This window comes from Oncorhynchus tshawytscha, linkage group LG02 (assembly GCF_018296145.1).
Source record: "Oncorhynchus tshawytscha isolate Ot180627B linkage group LG02, Otsh_v2.0, whole genome shotgun sequence".
In the NCBI taxonomy this organism is placed as follows: Eukaryota; Metazoa; Chordata; class Actinopteri; order Salmoniformes; family Salmonidae; genus Oncorhynchus; species Oncorhynchus tshawytscha.
In genome coordinates this window covers 20,071,333-20,091,453 of record NC_056430.1, presented here as the reverse complement: position 1 = coordinate 20,091,453, position 20,121 = coordinate 20,071,333, and the positions used below count along the sequence as shown (strand labels likewise).

Here is a 20,121-nt window from a genome sequence, read left to right as displayed (position 1 = left end):
ACACAGTGTCTCCTTCAGGACACAGTGTCTCCTTTTACAGTAGGATATCTCAAATTGACCATGGCAATGAAATAGTCTTTGATTTTTCTCCTCAGGACAATTATTTGGGTCAGTAGTTGATCAAATGATAAACCTTTTCCCGACTGGATGATCCAAAGTGGGATATTTTGAAAACAATGAAGCTTTGTTTGCTTGATTTATCAGCACTACATGGGTTGTGTGTATATTATATGAATGCTTCCATAGTATTGTGTGTATGAGTGTTACGACTTTGACTCGTTCTTTTTTACTTATTTCACCGGAAGGAACTAGCTTTTCTATACACTAATCCTGGAATACGTGTAGGGTTCATGGAGGACATACTTTTAAAGATAGAAACAATTATAGGGAATTTTGATTACTGACGTCAAAACTACCAGATCAAACCTCATGTAAGGGACCATTTTAATATAACATCTACAGTAAATGCTTTGGTTCGGTGTTAATTGTTTTAGCGGTAATGACTTGTATATGCTGCTGCAGTCTCTCTAAACAAGAAACCAGTGATTCTGAACAGGATATTGTGTTTTGTAAGGCACCTGTGACAATTGCGTTGTTAGAACAACTTATGGTAGACACTACACAATGTATGGCAGTTCCCTAGATTGTTCCAAATATCTTTACAGTGCTGCTGGGGTTGTGATAGTGAGAACAGTTATGGTAACACTAGATTTCACTGGGAATATAAATGTGTGTTTCCAATGCCTACTTTTGTTCGTCAATATTGTGCCATAAAATCACAGGTTTGTGGTATCAAAATGTTACAAGTGTCCCTTCATTTAAATTAGTGATTTTATGTAAACCTATTTGTGGCACCATAATGGTCCACAAAACCACGATAGCACAGTTAAGGTCACATTTCTAGATCACAGAACGCATGCAGCATTCACTCTGTGCTGAGGGGTACTGAGTTTCTATTTTGTGAGTTCGAACGCCATGCAGTGGCGATGTCAGCTTGCAGTTTGTTATTTGCAGTAAGATAATGTTTTACTTTGCCGGGGTTATGCTCAGGCTAAGGGAAAAAGGTGATTGAAAAAAAAATGTAAACGATAGGCATTTTATATTTTCAAATACAGTTATACACTAAAATATGAATAATATATGAATAATGACAACTCCATTTGATAAAACCCAATAGTACATACAGTACCCCACAATTCCACCTCAGTGTTGTACTTCTATAGCTGTAGCTTTCTTCCATTGAGTGAGGCTACCATTGCCCCCTGTGGGAGATTTATTGAAACTGTACAGTAAAACAGAACTACTTACTGGGTACACTAACCATTCTGTAGTGTGGAGACTAGAGTGTGGCACATTACGTGCCCTGTGGCGATGTCTCCACTACAGTATCATAGTGAGACGCATCTTGCAGAAAACCCTATCCAGGTCTGTTTAGAATGGAGAAACAGTTTAACACCACACGCAACAGTTTATGAAAAAACAATAGTTTATTTTTTGACAAGAGATCTTATGCAATAATCACAAGTAAACATATGGATCTAAAAGAAATTGCATTTGAAACAAGAGGATGCTATTCTGGGGATTTTTAAAATGTATTTAACAAGGCAGGTCAGTTAAGAACAAATTCCTATTTAAAATAACGACATAGGAACAGTGGGTTAACTGCCTTGTTCAGGGGCAGAACGACAGGTGTTTTCCTTGTCAGCTCGGGGATTCGCTCTAGCAACCTTTAGGTTACTGGCCCAGTGCTCTAACCACTAGGCTTCCTGCCGCCCCAAGTGGGAAACAACTTCTAAATATTCAATACAATGCTGTATTACAATATTCAGACAGTAAGTAAAACAAGAAATGTTCAAGTGTGAAAGATGGATAAAATTTGGATTTGTGTAATGTGCAACCGAGTCAAATGGCTGACATTTCACAGATGCTAGTAATGATATGTTTCAGTCAGCAGATCACCCTTCCTTACACTCAAAATTATAAACCAGAAAAAAATGAAATGTCTCAACACAAAATGAGCCAAATTAAGTCTCGATACACCAAAACAAATTCTCATCAAACTAGCAGCTATGCCCAAAGCTTGGAGCAGGCCCTCAAGTAAGAGGTCCAAGTTATTTTTTACCTGACTGGTAAACCTATTCAGGTTGCTCCTCTATATTGCCCCAGACGGGCTGGTCACTAGTGTCAGAGGTGCAACTTACACACATGCATCAGTCAGGGATGGAAAGGTCACAGGTCACTCCAGAAAACTGTTAAGCGTAGGGCAGGTGGAGCTCTTGGGAGGAGCTGGTCGGGAACCTTTTTTTTTTCCCCTCTTGGCCTTCATGAGCGGGCAAATCTCTGACAAAAGAGACTGGTGTGGGGAGGGCTGAATAAAGGAAAGTGGTATTCCATAACAAATGGCATTCACATGTTCCTCCACTATGGTTTCCTATGAGATTAGTTACAGCAAATGTATAACGACATATGTCAATAGACATCAGAGGATAAAATACACAGTCACAATATTTACTTCAATACCCATATCAATAAAAATACCTGTCAGTACACCTGAATTGTATGGTTTGAGAAAAGGATACAGGCTGGAAGAATTTGGTTCTTCCCCCAAGTCCACCGTAACCACGACATTGTCATATCGTTGACAAGAACAAGACAGGGAGTCAGGTTAAACCTACAGCTCCCAGTTTAATCCTCTTGGGGTCCAGCATGCTGCCGAATGTTCTCTTCCTGAACAGGTTGGTGTTATGGAAGGAGGTATCCATGGGCACCTCCTTTCTGGCCTGAGAAGGTTATGGCATGCTTATGCTTATGGCATGACATGCACACTAATGTACAACACATCTTGCTCTAAAATGTAACATTACATTAGTAATTTTGCAAATGATCCTAACCAGAGAAAAGTCTGTTCATGTGTTAAGTGAACCCTTGGAAGTGGTAAAATACCTTACTTCCAAACGAGGCTTTGTCTTGGTGTTTGGTCAGTGAGGACGACAACCTGAGAAACAAAACAAACAAGATAATTATGATCAATACTTCATAACTGTTCATTAAAAAAACAAGTGTCAGAATCATATGTTCCTCGTCAATGACACACTGTAGAGAGAGACTCACACGGCTGGGTCCAGATGCATCTTCTTGGATGGGACCTGTGACAACCTTTTATACACCGGGTCAGGGGTGATGATGTCAAAGGTCATGTTGAGGGCAATGTCCTCACTGTTGGGAGGCTGGTGGAGATGGGGTGGTTTCAGCTCCACTGGGGCAGGGCTGAAAGACAAGGGGGAAATTACCTATCAGTGACTGACACCAGATCTACCAAGAAGGTATCTTTACAGTGCATTCGGAAAGTATTCAGACCCCTTGATTTTTTCCACATTTTGTTATTTTAGAAGGCTGTAACATGTATTAAATTGTTTTTTTCCCTTCAATAATCTACACACAATAACCCACAACGACAAAGCAAAAACAGGGTTAAGAAAACTAAAATACATTTACATAAGTATTCAGACCCTTTACTCAGTACTTTGTTGAAGCACCTTTGGCAGCGATTACAGCCTCGAGTCTTCTTGGGTATTACACTACAAGCTTGGCACACCTGTATTTGGGGAGTTCCTCCCATTCTTCTCCGAAGCTCCTCTCAAGCGCTGTCAGCTTGGATGGGGAGAGTCGCTGCACAGCTATTTACAGGTCTCCAGAGATGTTTGATCAGGTTCAAGTCTGGGCTCTGGCTGGGCCACTCAGAGACTTGTCCCGAAGCCACTCCTGCGTTGTCTTGGCTGTGTGCTTAGGATCGTTATCCTGTTGGAGGTTTAACCTTCACCCCACTCTGAGGTCCTGAGCAGGTTTTCATCAACGATCTCTGTACTTTGCTCCGTTTATCTTTCCCTCCAGCCTGACTAGTCTCCCAGTGCCACTGAAAAACATCCCCACAGCATGATGCTGCCACCATGTTTCAGCTCTAGGAAGAGTATTGGTGGTTCCAAACTTCTTCTGTTCAAGAATGATGGAGGCCACTGTTCTTGGGGACCTTCAATGGTGCAAAAATGTTTTGGTACCCTTCCTCAGATCTGTGCTGATGTAACCGATGTGAAATGGCTAGCTAGTTAGCAGTGGTGAGCGCTAATAGCGTTTCAATTGGTGACGTCACTTGCTCTGAGACCTTGAAGTAGTTGTTCCCCTTGCTCTGCAAGGGCCGCGGCTTTTGTGGAGCGATGGGTAATGATGCTTGGAGGGTAGCTGTTGTCGATGTGTGCAGAGGGTCCCTGGTTCGAGGTAGGGGCGAGGAGATGGACGGAAGCAATACTGTTACACCGACACAATTCTGTCTCTGAGCTCTACGGACAATTCCTTGAACCTGGCTTGGTTTTTGCTCTGACATGCACTGTCAACTGTGAGACCTTATATAGACAGGTGTGTGCCTTTCCAAATAATGACCAATCAATTGGATTTACCACAGGTGCTCCAATCAAGTTGTAGAAAACGTCTCAAGGATGATCAATGGAAACAGGATGCACCTGCACTCAATTTCAAGTCAAACAGTCTGAACATTTATGTAAATAAGTTATTTCTGTTTTTTGGGGGGATTATAAATTTGCAATAATAAAAATAATAAAAGTTTTCGCTTTGTCGTTATGGGGTATAATTTGTCAAAATGTTTTATTTCATCAATTTTAGAATAAGGCTGTAACATCTTTTTTTTGTAAAAAGTCAAGCGGTCTGAATACTTTCCGAATGCACTGTATCCTAAGTAACGAGTTGTGTAGAGAATCGATTGGTGAAGTGACAAACCTCTCGAAGACTAGTCGGCTCAAAGCTTCGTTAGTGTGGGTTAGTGTGCTCAGGGTCTTTTGAACAATTATAACTTTTTTTCTTCTGACTAACATAATATTAAAAAGACAAAGTAGTGAGTAGTAAACCAAATTTGTATTTTTATTATACAAATGAAACAAAGCTTTGCAAATTATATAGTGCTTATAATTTCAAGAAGAGGGGCTTCTAACGGTAATCTCTGTCTGCGTTGGTCAAGTCATTTTGGACAGCTTTCATGTCATCCTTGGTCATGTTCAACTCCATTGTGGCTTTATGCAACTACAGAGATATGAGAGACGGTTAGTCGGAAGTAGAGACACAACCGACATTATCCCAGAAAAATGTCAATTCATGCGTTTTGTTTACATGCATTACCTTGATGTTTGAAACAAACACCTCCCTTTTGAGCTTTTCACACATTTAGTTTGAAGATCTGAGGCTCCCTTTTAGCTTGTCATACTCTCTGCCAAGGATAATAGGATTACTTAATAAATATACTTACACAACACTGATGCCCCTGACAATGTATAGTGCAACAGTAACACACAGCAGCTATGAGTTTGATGTTCCTTACTTCTTGAGAGAAATGCAGTAGATGGAAAGCTGCTCCACATGCAGCCTGGCCAACACCCATGTCAGTGATCATGGATTCCTCAGTTCTCTGACCCTGCAACACCACATCCAGACTGAGAAGCACACACACACACATACACAAGATATACAAGCCAGCAAAGTATGGTTAATGTTGGCACAATAGTGTGCTAATTATTATTGTGTAAGTGTGCTGCGGGCTACCTCTCATGTGTTTTCATTTTGGTCCGGAGTCATCGGGCCTCCTCCTTGGCAGCCTGGGTCTCACATTGCTGGTTCTCCAGGTATTTCATCCTTTTCGGACAGGTAAAAAAAAAATACACATCAGAGACATGTCAGGTAGACACGAGAGTGTAAATACATTTGGCTTTGTGTTTGACAACTTGGCATCCTACCCTGTGAGCTGAGCATCTCGTTCTCTTCAATCTCCTTCCTCACAATGTCCAGGTCTTTCTTCTGCCTGTTCACAGCCTCCTTCAAGCCCTCTACTATCTTCAGTCTGTCCATCGAGTCTCTGAGAATAAAAATACAAGTAAATGTTTTAGCCGTACCAAATGCAAAATAGCTACACCATCATAATGGCACATGGTGTATCAAAGCAAGCATCAGTTTTATTCACTGGCCTCTAACCTTTGGTACTTAAAACAGCTTTCATTCCATTGAGCTCATTCTGCAGAAGAAATAAACGAAACACTGAATAAACTCCAAATCATACAATAATATTAACCCCAATCCACATGCCATGAGTGACACTGACAATAGGCTATTCAATGTTGCCACAACATGAGTAAATAGTGTTTCCTCCTGGTATAGGCATACCTGCAAACTCTCTGGGTCAGCAGAGGATCCCTCTTCTTCACCATGAATGTCAAAGAACAACCTGTTGATGTGTCTGATCCTAACCTGAGGGTAGAGTCCAGATAAAGATAAACATGCAGAAGAAGAATTTGTAGTCATTTTGAGATGAATGGGATTGATATACTGCATGCAGATTTAAACACCAGTGTTCAGAAGGGGACACAAGTATAGTGAGTCCTACCTGGGGCGGTAGGTAGCCTAATGGTTAGAGCATTGAGCGAGTAACCGAAAAGGTTGCTAGATCAAATCCCTGAGCTGGTAAACATCTGTTGTTCTTCCCCTGAACAAGGCAGTTAACCCACTGTTCCAAGGCTGTCATTGTAAATAATTTGTTCTCATCTGACTTGCCTAGTTAACTTCATTCGCATACTGTTTTTGTCCAGAATTTCAGATGACTGATGTGCCCAAAGTAAACTGCCTGTTACTCAGGCCCAGAAGCTAGGATATGCATATACTTGGTAGCATTGGATAGAAAACACTCTGAAGTTTCTAAAACTGTTGAAATAATGCCTGAGTATAACAGAACTGATATGGCATGCAAAAACCAGAGGAAAATCCATCCGGAATCATTTGTTTTTGAGGTCACAGGCCATTTCAGTGCTTGTCTATGGGAAATACAAATAGATAGGACCCAGATTGCAGTTCCTATGGCTTCCACTAGATGTCGACAGTCTTTAGAAATGGTTTCAGGCTTGTTTCTTGAAAAATTAACAAGATGTTGGTAGAACTACAAGGTCTCTCATTAGAAAAGTGGTCTTGGAGTGTGAATGAGGTGCGCGCTCTTTGTTATTTATCTTCCCTATTGAACATACTATTCTCCGTCTTAAATATGATTGTTTATTTAGATATTAGAGTACCTGAGGATTACTTAGAAACATTGTTTGACTTGTTTGGACAAACTTTACTGGTAACTTTTGGATTCATTTGTATGCATGTTGAAAGAGTGAATTACTGAGATCGTTGGCACCAACTAAACAGACTTTTTTTGGATATAAAGAAGGACTTTATTGAACAAAACGATAATTCATTGTGGAGTTGGGACCCTTGGGATTGCAAACAGTGGAAGATCTTCAAAGATAAGTGATTTATTTAATCGCCATTTGTGATTTTGTGATGCCTGTGCTGGTTGAAAAAGTATTTTGGTGTGGGGCACTGTCCTCAGATAATCTCATGGTATGCTTTTGCCGTAAAGCATTTTTGAAATCTGACAACGCGGTTGGATTAACAAGAGGTTAAGCTTTTCAATTATGCATGACACTTGCATTTTCATGAATGTTAAATATTAAAATGTTTGTATTTGGAATTTCGGGCTCTGCAATTTCACCGGATGTTGTCGTAGGTGTTCCGCTAGCAGTTTATGCGCCAAAAGATGTTATATAAAAGGTTAAATAAAATACCTGTTTTCTACATTGTGGACAGGCACTCCTCTCAGTAGAGCCCAGGACACAGCCACACCTTGTGTTGAATGTGCCACCACAGATCCCAGCACTGGCCTGCCGGTCAGGCAGTATGCTGTCGTAATCGTGTCCACAATCCAGTGAGACAAAGAGCTGGTCTGTTGTTCTCACTGACCGTGTCCGCTCCACATAGGCAGACAGCATACCGGAGGGAGGCCCAGACTCCCCTGCCACTATTTCACCTTTATTTAACCAGGTAGGCCAGTTGAGAACAATTTCTCATTTACAACTGCGACCTGGACAAGATAAGATAAAGTAAAGCAGCACGACAAAACACAGAGTTACACATGGGATAAACAAACGTACAGTCAATAACACAATAGTAAAATCTGTATACAGTGTGTGCAAATTAAGTAAGGAGGTAAAGCAATAAATAGGCCAATGGTGGAGAAGTAATTACAATTTAGCAATTTACACTGGAGTGATATACGTGCAGATGAGGATGTGCAGGTAGAAATACTGGTGTGCAAAAGAGCAGAAACAAAAATGGGGATGAGGTAGGTAGTTGGTTGGATGGGCTATGTAGAGCTGTAAGCTGCTCAGACAGCTGATGCTTGAAGTTAGAGAGGGAGAAAAAAGTCTCCAACTTCAGCAATTTTTGCAATTCGTTCCAGTCATTGGCAGTAGAGAACTGGAAGGAAAGGCGGCCAAACAAGGTGTTGGCTTTGGGGATGATCAGTGAAATATACCTGGTGGAGCACGTGCTATGGGTGGGTGTTGCTATGGTGACCAGTGAGCTGAAATAAGGCGGAGCTATACCTAACAAAGACTTATAGATGACCTGGAGCCAGTGGGTTTGGTAACGAATACGTAATGAGGACCAGCCAACGAGAGCATACAGGTCGCAGTGGTGCGAAGAATATGGGGCTTTGGTGACAAAATGGATGGCACTGTGATAGACTGCATCCAGTTTGCTGAGTAGATTGTTGGAGGATAATTTGTAAATAACATCGCCGAAGTCAAGGATCGGTAGGATAGTCAGTTTTACAAGGGTAAGTTTGGCAGCATGAGTGAAGTAGGCTTTGTTGCGAAATAGGAAGATGATTCTAGATTTAATTTTGGATTGGAGATGCTTAATGTGAGTCTGGAAGGAGAGTTTACAGTTTAGCCAGACACCTAGGTATTTGTAGTTGTCCACATATTCTAAGCCAGAACCGTCCAGAGTAGTGATGCTAGTCGGGAGGGTGGGTGCAGGCAGCGATTGGTTGAAGAGCATGCATTTAATTTTACTAGCGTTTAAGAGCAGTTGGAGGCCACGGAAGGAGTGCCAGATGTATACAGAATGGTGTCGTCTGCATAGAGGTGGATCAAATAATCACCCGCAGCAAGAGCGACATCATAGATATATACAGAGAAAAGAGTCGGCCCGAGAATTGAACCCTGTGGCACCCCCATAGAGACTGCCAGAGGTCCGGACAACAGGCCCTCTGATTTAACACACTGAACTCTATCTGAGAAGTAGTTGAGGAACCAGGCGAGGCAGTCAGAAAAAACAAAGCTGTTGAGTCTGCCGATAAGAATACGGTGATTGAAAGCCTTGGCCAGGTCGATAAAGACGGCTGCACAGTACTGTCTTTATCGATGGCAGTTATGATATCGTTTAGGACCTTGAGCGTGGCTGAGGTGCACCCATGACCAGCGCGGGAACCAGATTGCATAGAGGAGAAGGTATGGAGGGATTCGAAATGGTCGGTGATCTGTTTGTTCACTTGGTTTTCAAAGACTTTATAAAAGGCAGGGCAGGATGGATATAGGTCTGTAACAGTTTGGGTCTAGAGTGTCTCCCCCTTTGAAGAGGGGGGTGACCGCGGCCGCTTTCCAATCTTTAGGAATCTCAAACAATACGAACGAGGTTGAACAGACTAGTAATAGGTGTTGCAACAATGGTGGCGGATAATTTTAGGAAGAGAGGGTTCAGATTGTCTAGCCCAACTGATTTGTTGGGATCCAGATTTTGCAGCTCTTTCAGACCATCAGCTGTCTGGATTTGGGTGAAGGACAATCGGGGGGGGAGGTGGAAAGCATGGCCAGCCTCGTAGAGAAATGCTTGTTGAAATTCTTGATTATCGTGGATTTATCAGTGGTGATAGTGTTTCCTAGTCTCGTCTCAGTGCAGTGGCCAGCTGGGATGAGGTGCTCTTATTCGCCATGAACTTTACAGTGTCCCAAAACGTTTTGGAATTAGTGCTGCCGGGTGCAAATTTCTGTTTGAAAAAGATAGCCTTTGCTTTCCTAACGGACTGTGTGTATTGGTTCCGGACTTCTCTGAAAAGTTGCATATCGCGGGGACTATTCGATGCTAGTACAGTACACCACAGGGTGTTTTTGTGCTGGTCAAGGGCAGTCAAGTCTGGGGTGAACCAAGGGCTATATCTGTTCTTAGTTCTACATTTTTTGAAAGGGGGATGCTTATTTAAGATGGTGAGGAAAGCACTTTTAAAGAACAACCAGGCATCCTCTACTGACGGGATGAGGTCAATACCCTTCCAGGATACCCGGGCCAGGTTGATTAGAAAGGCCTGCTCGCAGAAGTGTTTTAGGGAGCGTTTGACAGTGTTGAGAGGTGGTCGTTTGACCGCGTACCCATACGCACGCAATGAGGCAGTGATCGCTGAGATCCTGGTTGAAGACAACAGAGGTGTATTTAGAGAGCAAGTTGGTCAGGATGATATCTATGAGGGTGTCCATGGTTACGGATTTAGGGTTGTACCTGGTAGGTTCCTTGATAATTTGTGATTGAGGGCATCTATCTAAAATTGTAGAATGGCGTGTGTGTTAAGCATATCCAAATTTAGGTCACCTAGCAGTACAAACTCTGACAATAGGTGGTGGTGGGGGACACACACCCTTGTCCAGGATTGAGGAATTATTCAGGGGGGGGTCGGGCCACCGTGGTGACACCAATGCCCCTGAAGAACAGAGGCCGGCATTGTAATTGGAGTCAGTACCCCTCGATCATCGAGGACAACACCCATGGGGACTCTAGACACTACACCCACTTTGCCCTTTGAGACCGGGACAAGCGGCCAAGGCCAAGGAAGGGTGTGTCAGGGGACCTGCCGGGGCCCGCCTCTCCTCTGGCGCCCCAAGCGCATGGGTCCCTCTGGCACGTCCCTATGGTGGTGACTGTTGACACCATCACACATGTCAAAGGGAAGTTAGAAGCTCAGCCAACCCAACAAGTCCACGAAGCAGGGGTCCGAAGCCCTGGAAGAGCTTATGTTGTGACCTGCTTGGAGGAATAGGAACCCGTTGAGGGATATGGCAGAGGGATACTCAGCAGAGATCAGGACAGATGGAGAGTCCTCACTGTCCACCAGTTGATGACCAGTGCAGTGACTACCCAAGTGAGTAGGCCTCTCATAGCCTCTCGAGCCGCTGAAGCCCAGCTGGCGGCCTCTGATGGCCTGTCAGCCCCTCTTACATGGTGAAGAGTGCCAGCATCGTCCCCCAGGAACAGCCTATCACTGGCCAACAGGGAACAGCTGTCGTTGCCATCGAAGCTATCAACCTCCTGACACAGGGCATGCGCCCTCTGTTCAAGGTGGTCCCAGCAGTCCAACTCATGCCCCCGTCCAGGACTGGCAGCAGATGGGCTCTGCCTGCGGTGGCTCTGGCCACACTTCCTTGGAGGGGTACTGGGCCCAGTAGAGGGACTAACAACTCGCTGCCGCACCACTCCTGAGGGAGGGAGCGCATCCTCAGCCTGAACCCCAGCCTGGCCGACCCACTTGCGCATGGCTTCCAATCGCGCCAGGCGTAGGTGTGCTAAGAAAACCACACAAAACAGGTATCCAGTATGGCCCAAACCCAGGCAGTGCATACACGAGGTATGTATATCCCCAGGGGGATGCCACCATCACACCTGTCACAAAGGGAAGCCATAAATAAGCTCAGTCAAGCCAACAAGGCCATGGAGCAGTGTTCCGACGCCCTGGGAGAGCTATGTTGTGACCCGCTTGGAGGAATAGGAACCCGGTGAGGGATAAATGACCTAGTACCTCTGAAAACACAGGGAAAACCCCCTGTGGGAAAAACAGGCAGACAAAAAAAAAACAGCAACCAGGTAAAGTATTTGATTTATGTGTTTTTTTTGTTTTACTTCAACTGCGATTTTACCTAGCAGGTTTAAGTAAAAGTAAAAGTATATGCCCCTTGTGTGTATGTAGTCATCAAAAGGGTACGTTCGGATATCTTTTTTTTTTTGTTTCTTTGTCTGAGCTATGCCGTGAAATTAATTAGTCAGAGCTAGACCATCCCATACTTTCTAAATTGAAATATTGTTAACCACCACAAAACTAGCGAGTTAGGCACACTGAAAATTGTAAATGTACAAAATATGAACGAATCTACGCAGCATCATGCAAACCCTCGTAAAGTGAAAATAGACGCATTCGGGAACGTACCCAATGCACTCAAAATGGTGAGAAATTACTTCATTCCCCATAATTCAATAATAAAGGCACTGTACTTCCGTCAGGAGATACGCGCCCGCTAGAGGTGGTATTATTCTACACACAAAGAGTCAAACAACAGTTTACGATAACGTTACAACATTTAACATGCATTTAAATTCTTCTCGAAGAAATTAAAGGTAGCTATGATTTGAAAATAATTTGTGTACACAGGAAAATGCAATCGCTAGCTAGCTAACTATCCTATTTACCTGCAGAACTAGCTAGCTATGCTAACAAACTAACGTTAGCTAGCTAGATAGCTAAGTGTTGTCTCAGCAAGAACAGCTCGAAGATCCGCTCAAGTTGTCGACTGTTGTACCAATCGTCTTTCCCTCATCTTTAACATGACATGTATACATAGTCACAGAAAAACACAGTCAGTGTACTCAACTTGGAGTCAATGTTTACAACAACACGAGACTAGGCCGATGCGAATACTGAAACGCACTGTTTCAGATGTTGACAGACTTGGTATCTACTATCCCGTGTTACAGGTGGTTGTCCCTGTAGTAACTTATGCAGCAGTGATGGCTGTATATGTCCACAACAAGGGTATACCGTGGGAGGTCCAGCAGAATGGCACCCTGGCACCAGTGGACCGTCTCCGCAACGAGAGGTCTGAAAGCCCCACTCCAGGCCTGGTGGTGGGCACAGAACCAGGTGGGCATGGCTACTCTAATAATGGCATCACTTTCCAGTGACCGATATCCACCTGTAGCTTACTTACTGTAGATGTCATGTTACTACAGACTAGCTCCCCTGTCTGAATTAAACATCCAGTCATAGTTCTGAACAATGCCACTTTATGGTGACAGAAAATGTATATTTCTCTAATTGAAATATGTGTCCACTTGAACAGAGGATAAAATGGGCTGCTTATAATATTGCACTTGGCCAACTATGGACCCAATTATTATTATTATTTTACTTAATTGGAAATAGTTTCAAATAAATACTTTACATGCCACATGTTCTATTGATTGGACTAGCAGCTCTTGCTGTGCCACAATTTCACGAGCACGACGGCAGCATGAAATAACTGTTGAATCTACCATTAACTCAATTTCATCATGTGACGTTTTCCAAGAAACCGCTTTGACACATTTTGAACCATGCAACCTCTGTGAACAGACCTTCAGTGTGTGTTGGCTGGATAAGAGGGAGAAGGAATGTCGCTGCACAAGAGCTCACATGTATCCGTTCTCATCCACATATCATGCTTCCTGGATTTAGAATAAGTGGTCTTTGAAATAAGTGGTAGGTTTTGCTTGTCTTATTTGTTCTGTTTCAGACTGAGAGTATGTTGGATTATGATTGATATGGTACGTTTGTTTATTTGCCTTTTCTGAAGGTCATGATACAGATTTGTTTTGGGGAAGGAAATACAGTACTCTATTCTTCAGGAGTGATTCATGCTGCTTTCTCTGTTGATTAATAACACCAGCATTACTGAGAAAATAAGACCACAATGAGTTAAAAAAATACTTTGGCAGTGTGTGGCCAATTAATCTATTAAGTCTCGGGCCCTGTAAAGGAACATTTCAAAGGCCTGCCTCTTGGCATCGATGTAATTTCCTGTCCTAGAGATGAAATGCACGTTGAGGTTCCACCTCTGAAAAATAACAAAGGATGCTTATTCGTATTCATGAATTGGGTGTGGGAATTTCCACGTTGATTTGGTAAACGTTAACAAATGGGGCACTGACAGCTGTCAGTGTAGTTAGCGAGCATGTTAACCTTATCTAGCTAGCTAATGTTGTCTGTTTTTACTACACCGTATTCAAAAGATTAGCCATTTAGCTCTATGGCTGGTTCTGGAGCTGGATTTGTGATGAGCATTGATTTTGGGAAAACTTTGCCACAGATGGAAACATCTTTGACTTCGCCACGTATTGTTATCTCCAAAATGTTGGCATCTTCCATAAATTGCGCCTGCAAATCTGCCATAGAAATAGTTTGAAAAAATAAGATGAAGCTCCGGTAACTATTGAACTATTGAACGATGGATAAAAAAAGTGGATGTGCAAGTTTGCAGACTTTATTTTTATTTGTTCCATGGCTCAGGCGGCCAAGTGGACACAAGCCTGTTTGGCTCATCTCAGTCATTAAGAGGAATAACTTTGCAGCTGCTGTTTCTATTTAATTAACAATGCCATGCTAGTAGGTGGTAACCTTAAAATAAAACCCAGCCCTGAAATGAAAGTAGGCTGAATAGACTTTGTATGTCATATCATAGGAAAAAACATTCACACAGATTTGCAAGAAGTAGGCAGTTTGGATTTGTCACTTCAAGCCCGAGTATGTCATACTTTGACTAAAACCATGATTTATCGACTTTAAATTGTTGTGAAACATCTTGGGTAAGCACTGGCTATTGTCTTTCAGTACGAAAACATTTATTTCTACTGATGTGGGCATTTAACAGGGGTACATTCTTTTCTCAAATCCAACTTTATTTATATAGCACATTTCAGACATGGATGCAACCCAATACACTTTACTGGGAAATGTATAAAAACAATAAAAAGAGCACGAGACAGACAATCTGTAGATAACAGTCATGGGAGTTCAAACAGTAAAAGCAGATGACAAGAGGACTGTAGAGACTAATCCATGTTTAAAACCAATAGCTGAAATGTTTTTACATAAAAATATAAATCATTAGCTAAAATAACAGACTAAGAGCACCCAGGGAAAAGCAAAGCTGAAAATATATATTTTTGTACACAATTTCGGCCCCCCTCAGATTCTCTCGCATGCTGTTTTTATATATTTCCAGGGGAGAACTTAAATCCTAGTCTGACCTGGGAAAGGCTTGGGAACTCTTACTGCAGATGGAAGTGTCATCTAGATTAGATTATTATCTAAATAGGATATGACTTGCTGTCCAGGAAACATTCGTACATCATTCAATGAAAGATTTTTCCCATTCCCTTTAGGCACTCACATCAAAGTGCTGTTCTCCTGGAGGCTATCATAATGCACACCACTTATGACCTCTGTCTGGAATGGCTGTTAGTGTTGTAGTCAAAGCACAGTTGAAGCAGTTCAGTTCTCTGTCCTTCCAAGAACATCCATAAACTGATATCACTTTTACTTTATTACGCTTGTACTCATTTAATATTTTTGCCTGCTAGATGTCACTGTTTCATCAATTGATATTATAAATATATTTTACCCAGTGTTTGCTGTCAGGACAGTCAGTTAAGCCATACATTTCCCCCCTGTATTCAGATGTTGATGTAATGGGTTTATGTACAGAATCACTGTATTAAAAACATGATCTCATCTCCACAGGTGCTGGCCAGGAGAGTGCCATGTTTGTTCATGCACAGTCCTTTGAGGACCTGACTGCTGACAGTGAGCCGACTACTGAGCCAGAACCTGAAGGAGAGACTGTGCTTGGAGAGTCAGCAGAGGAGGCGGCTCTATGTCTGGGGGCTGAGCAGGTGACCCAGGAGGAACAGCAGCCGGAGGTAGAGGAGGAGTGCCCAGAGAACAGGAGTAAGGAAGAGGATGTGTGCAGTGAGGTCTGGCGTAGCCACAGGAAGCATGTGTTTGTACTGAGCGAGGCAGGCAAGCCCATCTACACCCGCTACGGCACAGAGGAAGCCCTCTCCAGCACCATGGGGGTCATGATGGCACTGGTCTCTGTCGTGGAGGCAGATAAGAATATCATCCGCTCCATTCACGCAGGTATGTAGAAGATGTAGGGAGTATCTCTGTGGAGGGGCAAATTAGTTAGAGTAGCCTTGCAGATTTTTGTCAATGAAACATGGTGAACAACTATGAAGTAGGCTACATAATTGAAAGCTCAGTCGGTAGTTCTGTCAGTAAGACATGCCATATTGCAAGAAAGGCTGCACCTATCTACTAGTACTGTAGATGTTTCATTGCCCTCTCATTCAAATCTTCTGTTCAAGACGGTTACAAAGTGGTGTTCCTTCGCAAAACTCCTCTGGTCCTGGTGGGTGTATCCCGGACCTGTCAGTCAGACAGAGAGCTGACGCGTGAGTTGCAATACATCTACTACCAGATTGTCAGCCTGCTCACCCTCACCCAGCTCAACCACATCTTCCAGCATAAGCAGAACTACGACCTGCGCCGCCTACTGGCAGGCTCCGAGCACCTCACTGACAACCTGCTGCGTCTGCTGGACCGCGACCCGGGCCTGCTCCTCAGTGCTGTCACCTGCCTCCCCCTGGCCAGCTCCACCCGCGACCTGGTCTCCTCCAGCCTTCAGGCCGCCAAGGCCAAGAGCTTGGTCTTCTCCATCCTCTTGGCTGGGGACCGTCTGGTCACACTGGTGCGCAAGAAGGACCAGTACCTGCACCACATGGACCTGCACCTGCTCTTCAACCTGGTGGGCTCCTCGTCATCTTTCCGCGAGGGCGAAGGCTGGACACCCATCTGCCTCCCTAAATTCAACACTGCTGGCTTCTTCCATGCCCACATCTCCTACCTGGAGCCTGCCTCTGACCTCTGCCTCATCCTGGTGTCCACCGACCGGGAAGACTTCTTTAACCTGTCTGATTGCAAGCGCCGCTTCCTGGAGCGGCTGAGCCGACGCACTGCCTACCAGTCCCTGAAGGAGGCACTGAAGTGCCCCAGCTACTCTGTCACCCAAGTCAGCATCCCAGAGCTCAGACACTTTCTGTACAAGTCCAAGAGCTCAGGGCTCTACACTAGGTGAGTATGGATCATCAGACACATGATGGCACACATGGTCTCCTATCCTGACTTACCACCAATTTAACCATTCTGTTTCTGTGTTCTCCATCAGCCCTGAGCTGCCCTTGCCATACCAATCTTTAGAGGACCAGGAGAGGCTGATGGGATTGTACCAGTACCTCCACAGCCGCTTGCACCAACCGACACGTCCCCTGCGCTCCATCTACCGCTGTGGAGAGACTGAGAACTTGCTGGCCTGGGTAAGCATAGTGTTATACCAATCTATAGATTTGCATTGTTATTAATCTCATCTTATTGATACCATCTTGTAGATGTTACAATTCAGTCTTGCAGTGCATAATAAAGATATTGGTCCATAAGGATCTCTTCAGGGGGTATCTGTAGTACCATTGTTACTAATCTCCCCTCTAAATCCTCTTCCTCTACCCTACCTCTCCTTTAGGTGACCAGTGGCTTTGAGCTCTACCTCTGTTTCAGTCCTCTTGGGACCAAGGCCATGGCCGTGGCTGCTGTTAATAAGCTGCTGAAGTGGATCAGGAGGGAGGAGGACCGCCTCTTCATCCTTAGTCCCCTGACATACTGAGCCCCCATCTGAACTAGCTACAGTTCCAAGAAGCCCTGGCCCTCTAAACTCGCCTCATGACGTTGAAGTCTGATGGTCACCATTGGAGGCCATGGATATAATGCCAACAAACCATCATGCATCACTGTTGTGCATATGCAGTCTGTGTTTGCTCTTTGCAGACCCTTCAGTCTATGGTCATCAGGGGGTCCAATGAGGTCATCACAATGAGAGTACAGCTATGTTTTATCAAACATAAATTTTTTATTTTAATTGTTTGCTTCAACTAAGGTGATTGCCCTATGGGAATTGAGATTACGCAGCAGACATTTCAATTAATAACAATAACATCTGTGATGCTCTCCCTGTTGCTATAAGATGATTATTTTAAAATCACTGTATGGAATCACTACCTGGACATGAGGAATGCTGTGTGTTTTAGCAGTAACCTACAAATATAACAAATAGAGACTGACCATCTTGAAAAGGAACTACATTTGTTTTTATCTAACTCTAGTATGCGCCTGAGGGGCTGTTTTATGTTTACCAAGATGCTCTTGCTTGGTTAGGGGATGCATGTCAAGGGCAACGGTTAATTTTCTGGGGAAAGCACATTCCTGTGACTCAATAGAGTCAATATTGTCAATAGTCCCTTATAGTTAGCCCAATAATTGATGAAACCCCAAAAATATTAATCTCACTTAATGACTGTAATGCAGTTAGCCCCATGCGCTCTACTTAGGCACATATGCGCATACTTAAAAATATACTTATTCATTTCATTATTTTGTTTGTCTGCATACTGCAAGAGTAATGTGAAAATTCTACCATGATTACTGTTTAGTTTTTTCAAAAGATTGTTTTGAAGGTTTTTTTTTAATGATTATTTGTGTCTTCATTTTTTGCTTGGATTAATGTTTTGATCATGGATTTTCACAGTCAAAGATGATGTAATTGGAAAAGTATCTTTATTTTAAGATGGGAATCTCTGAGGTGTCTGTATTAATATGATTTTTGTTATCTCACAAATTATAAGTGTTTTATGGGTCCATCATATTTGATTAAGAAAAATACTGTAATTTTCACATTCACCTTGGCAGTCATCAAAGGTCTTCATGCCTTACCTAATTGCCTTCAGACTTGTGCTAAGCTAATGGGGTGTGATGGCTGGAGCTTGTTAGGGTTTTAGGGTATTATAGCTGATTAGTTTACAGTGGTGGAAAAGGTACCCGATTGTCTTACTTGAGTAAAAGTAAAGATGCCTTAATAGAAAATGACTCAAAAGTGAAAGTCACCCAGTAAAATCCTACTTGAGTAAAAGTCTAAAGGTATTTGGTTTTAAATATACTCACATATTAAAAGTAAATGTAATATCTAAAATATACTTAAGTATCAAAATTAAGTATAAATCATTTCATATATTATAAACTCAGCAAAAAAAGAAACTTACTCTCACTGTCAACTGTGTTTATTTTCAGCAAACTTAACACGTGTAAATATTTGTATGAACATAAGATTCAACAACTGAGACATAAACTGAACAAGTTCCATAGACATGTGACTAACCGAAATGGAGTAATGTGTCCCTGAACAAAGGGGGTTGTCAAAATCAAAAGTAACAGTCAGTATGTGGAGGCCACCAACTCCATTAAGTACTGCAGTGCATCTCCTCCTCATGGACTGCACCAGATTTGCCAGTTCGTGCTGTGAGAAGTAACCCCACTCTTCCACCAAGGCACCTGAAAGTTCCCGGACATTTCTAGGAGGAATGGCCCTAGCCCTCACCCTCCGATCCAACAGGTCCCAGACGTGCTCAATGGGATTGAGATCCGGGCTCTTCGCTGGCCATGGCAGAACACTGACATTCCTGTCTTGTAGAAAATCACGCATAGAACGAGCAGTATGGCTGGTGGCATTGTCTGCTGGAGGGTCATGCCAGGATGAGCCTGCAGGAAGGGTACCACATGAGGGAGGAGGATGTCTTCCCTGTAACGCACAGCGTTGAGATTGCCTGCAATGACAAGCTCAATCCGATGATGCAGTAACACACCGCCGCGGATCATGACAGACCCTCCACCTCCAAATTGATCCCGCTCCAGAGTACAGGCCTCGGTGTAATGCTCATTCCTTCGATGATAAACGGCGAATCCGACCATCACCCCTGGTGGGACGAAACCGCATCTCGTCAGTGAAGAGCACTTTTTGCCAGTCCTGTCTGGTCCAGCAGCAGTGGGTTTGTGCCCATAGGCGATGTTGCCGGTGATGTCTGGTGAGGACCTGCCTTACAACAGGCCTACAAGCCCTCAACCTCAACTCTCTTAGCCTATTGAGGACAGTCTGAGCACTGATGAGGGATTGTGCGTTGCTGGTGTAACTCGGGCAGTTGTTGTTGCCCTCCTGTACCTGTCACGCAGGTGTGATGTTCGGATGTACCGATCCTGTGCAGGTGTTGTTACACGTGGTCTGCCACTGCGAGGACGATCAGCTGTCCGTCCTGTCTCCCTGTAGTGCTGTCTTAGGCATCTCACAGTACTGACATTGCAATTTATTGCCCTGGCCACATCTGCAGACTCCTTGCAGCATGCCTAAGGCATGTCACGCAGATGAGCAGGAACCCTGGGCATCTTTCTTTTGGTGTTTTTCAGAGTCAGTAGAAAGGCCTCTTTAGTGTCCTAAGGTTTCATAACTGACCTTA

General features: G+C 43.5%; 2 protein-coding genes and 1 pseudogene across 4 annotated transcripts; 1 reads left to right on the top strand and 2 right to left on the bottom strand.

Annotated features, from left to right (window-relative positions):
* Positions 1–1,505: 1,505 nt before the first annotated feature.
* On the bottom strand, positions 1,506–4,548 carry LOC121840631 (annotated as a pseudogene).
* A 132-nt stretch (positions 4,549–4,680) lies between these two features.
* On the bottom strand, positions 4,681–7,964 carry LOC121838846 (E3 ubiquitin-protein ligase TRAIP-like). Of its 3 annotated transcripts, none has more exons than XR_006078514.1 (7): positions 7,656–7,964; positions 6,220–6,303; positions 6,031–6,070; positions 5,796–5,914; positions 5,605–5,694; positions 5,384–5,495; positions 4,681–5,272 (listed from the first exon to the last, which is right to left on the bottom strand). XR_006078514.1 is itself a non-coding variant. In XM_042294886.1 (5 exons), the coding sequence occupies exons 1-4, from the start codon at positions 7,857–7,859 to the stop codon at positions 5,895–5,897; spliced, it is 348 nt and encodes a 115-aa protein (XP_042150820.1). In that variant the 5' UTR covers positions 7,860–7,964; the 3' UTR covers positions 5,626–5,694; positions 5,796–5,894. The 3 variants fall into 3 exon arrangements, 1 of the variants encoding a protein (XP_042150820.1); XR_006078515.1 differs by having other exon boundaries at positions 5,384–5,476; XM_042294886.1 differs by lacking the exons at positions 4,681–5,272; positions 5,384–5,495 and having other exon boundaries at positions 5,626–5,694.
* A 4,209-nt stretch (positions 7,965–12,173) lies between these two features.
* On the top strand, positions 12,174–18,475 carry LOC112220066 (MON1 secretory trafficking family member A). Its single transcript, XM_024381652.2, has 6 exons — positions 12,174–12,309; positions 12,667–12,832; positions 15,470–15,868; positions 16,096–16,861; positions 16,956–17,103; positions 17,307–18,475. The coding sequence occupies exons 2-6, from the start codon at positions 12,700–12,702 to the stop codon at positions 17,445–17,447; spliced, it is 1,587 nt and encodes a 528-aa protein (XP_024237420.1). The 5' UTR covers positions 12,174–12,309; positions 12,667–12,699; the 3' UTR covers positions 17,448–18,475.
* The last annotated feature ends 1,646 nt before the right edge of the window (positions 18,476–20,121 follow it).

What these genes read in the sequence shown, in the direction of transcription:
- LOC121838846 (XM_042294886.1), bottom strand. Translation starts at nt 7,859, where the DNA reads ATGCTGTCTGCCTATGTGGAGCGGACACGGTCAGTGAGAACAACAGAC. An exon ending in GTCCACAATGTAGAAAACAG is followed by an intron (nt 6,304 to 7,655) that starts GTATTTTATTTA and finishes CTCTACCCTCAG; the next exon opens with GTTAGGATCAGACACATCAA. An exon ending in CTGACCCAGAGAGTTTGCAG is followed by an intron (nt 6,071 to 6,219) that starts GTATGCCTATAC and finishes TTTCTTCTGCAG; the next exon opens with AATGAGCTCAATGGAATGAA.
- LOC112220066 (XM_024381652.2), top strand. Translation starts at nt 12,700, where the DNA reads ATGGCTGTATATGTCCACAACAAGGGTATACCGTGGGAGGTCCAGCAG. An exon ending in GGTGGTGGGCACAGAACCAG is followed by an intron (nt 12,833 to 15,469) that starts GTGGGCATGGCT and finishes TCATCTCCACAG; the next exon opens with GTGCTGGCCAGGAGAGTGCC. An exon ending in CTGAGAACTTGCTGGCCTGG is followed by an intron (nt 17,104 to 17,306) that starts GTAAGCATAGTG and finishes CCTCTCCTTTAG; the next exon opens with GTGACCAGTGGCTTTGAGCT.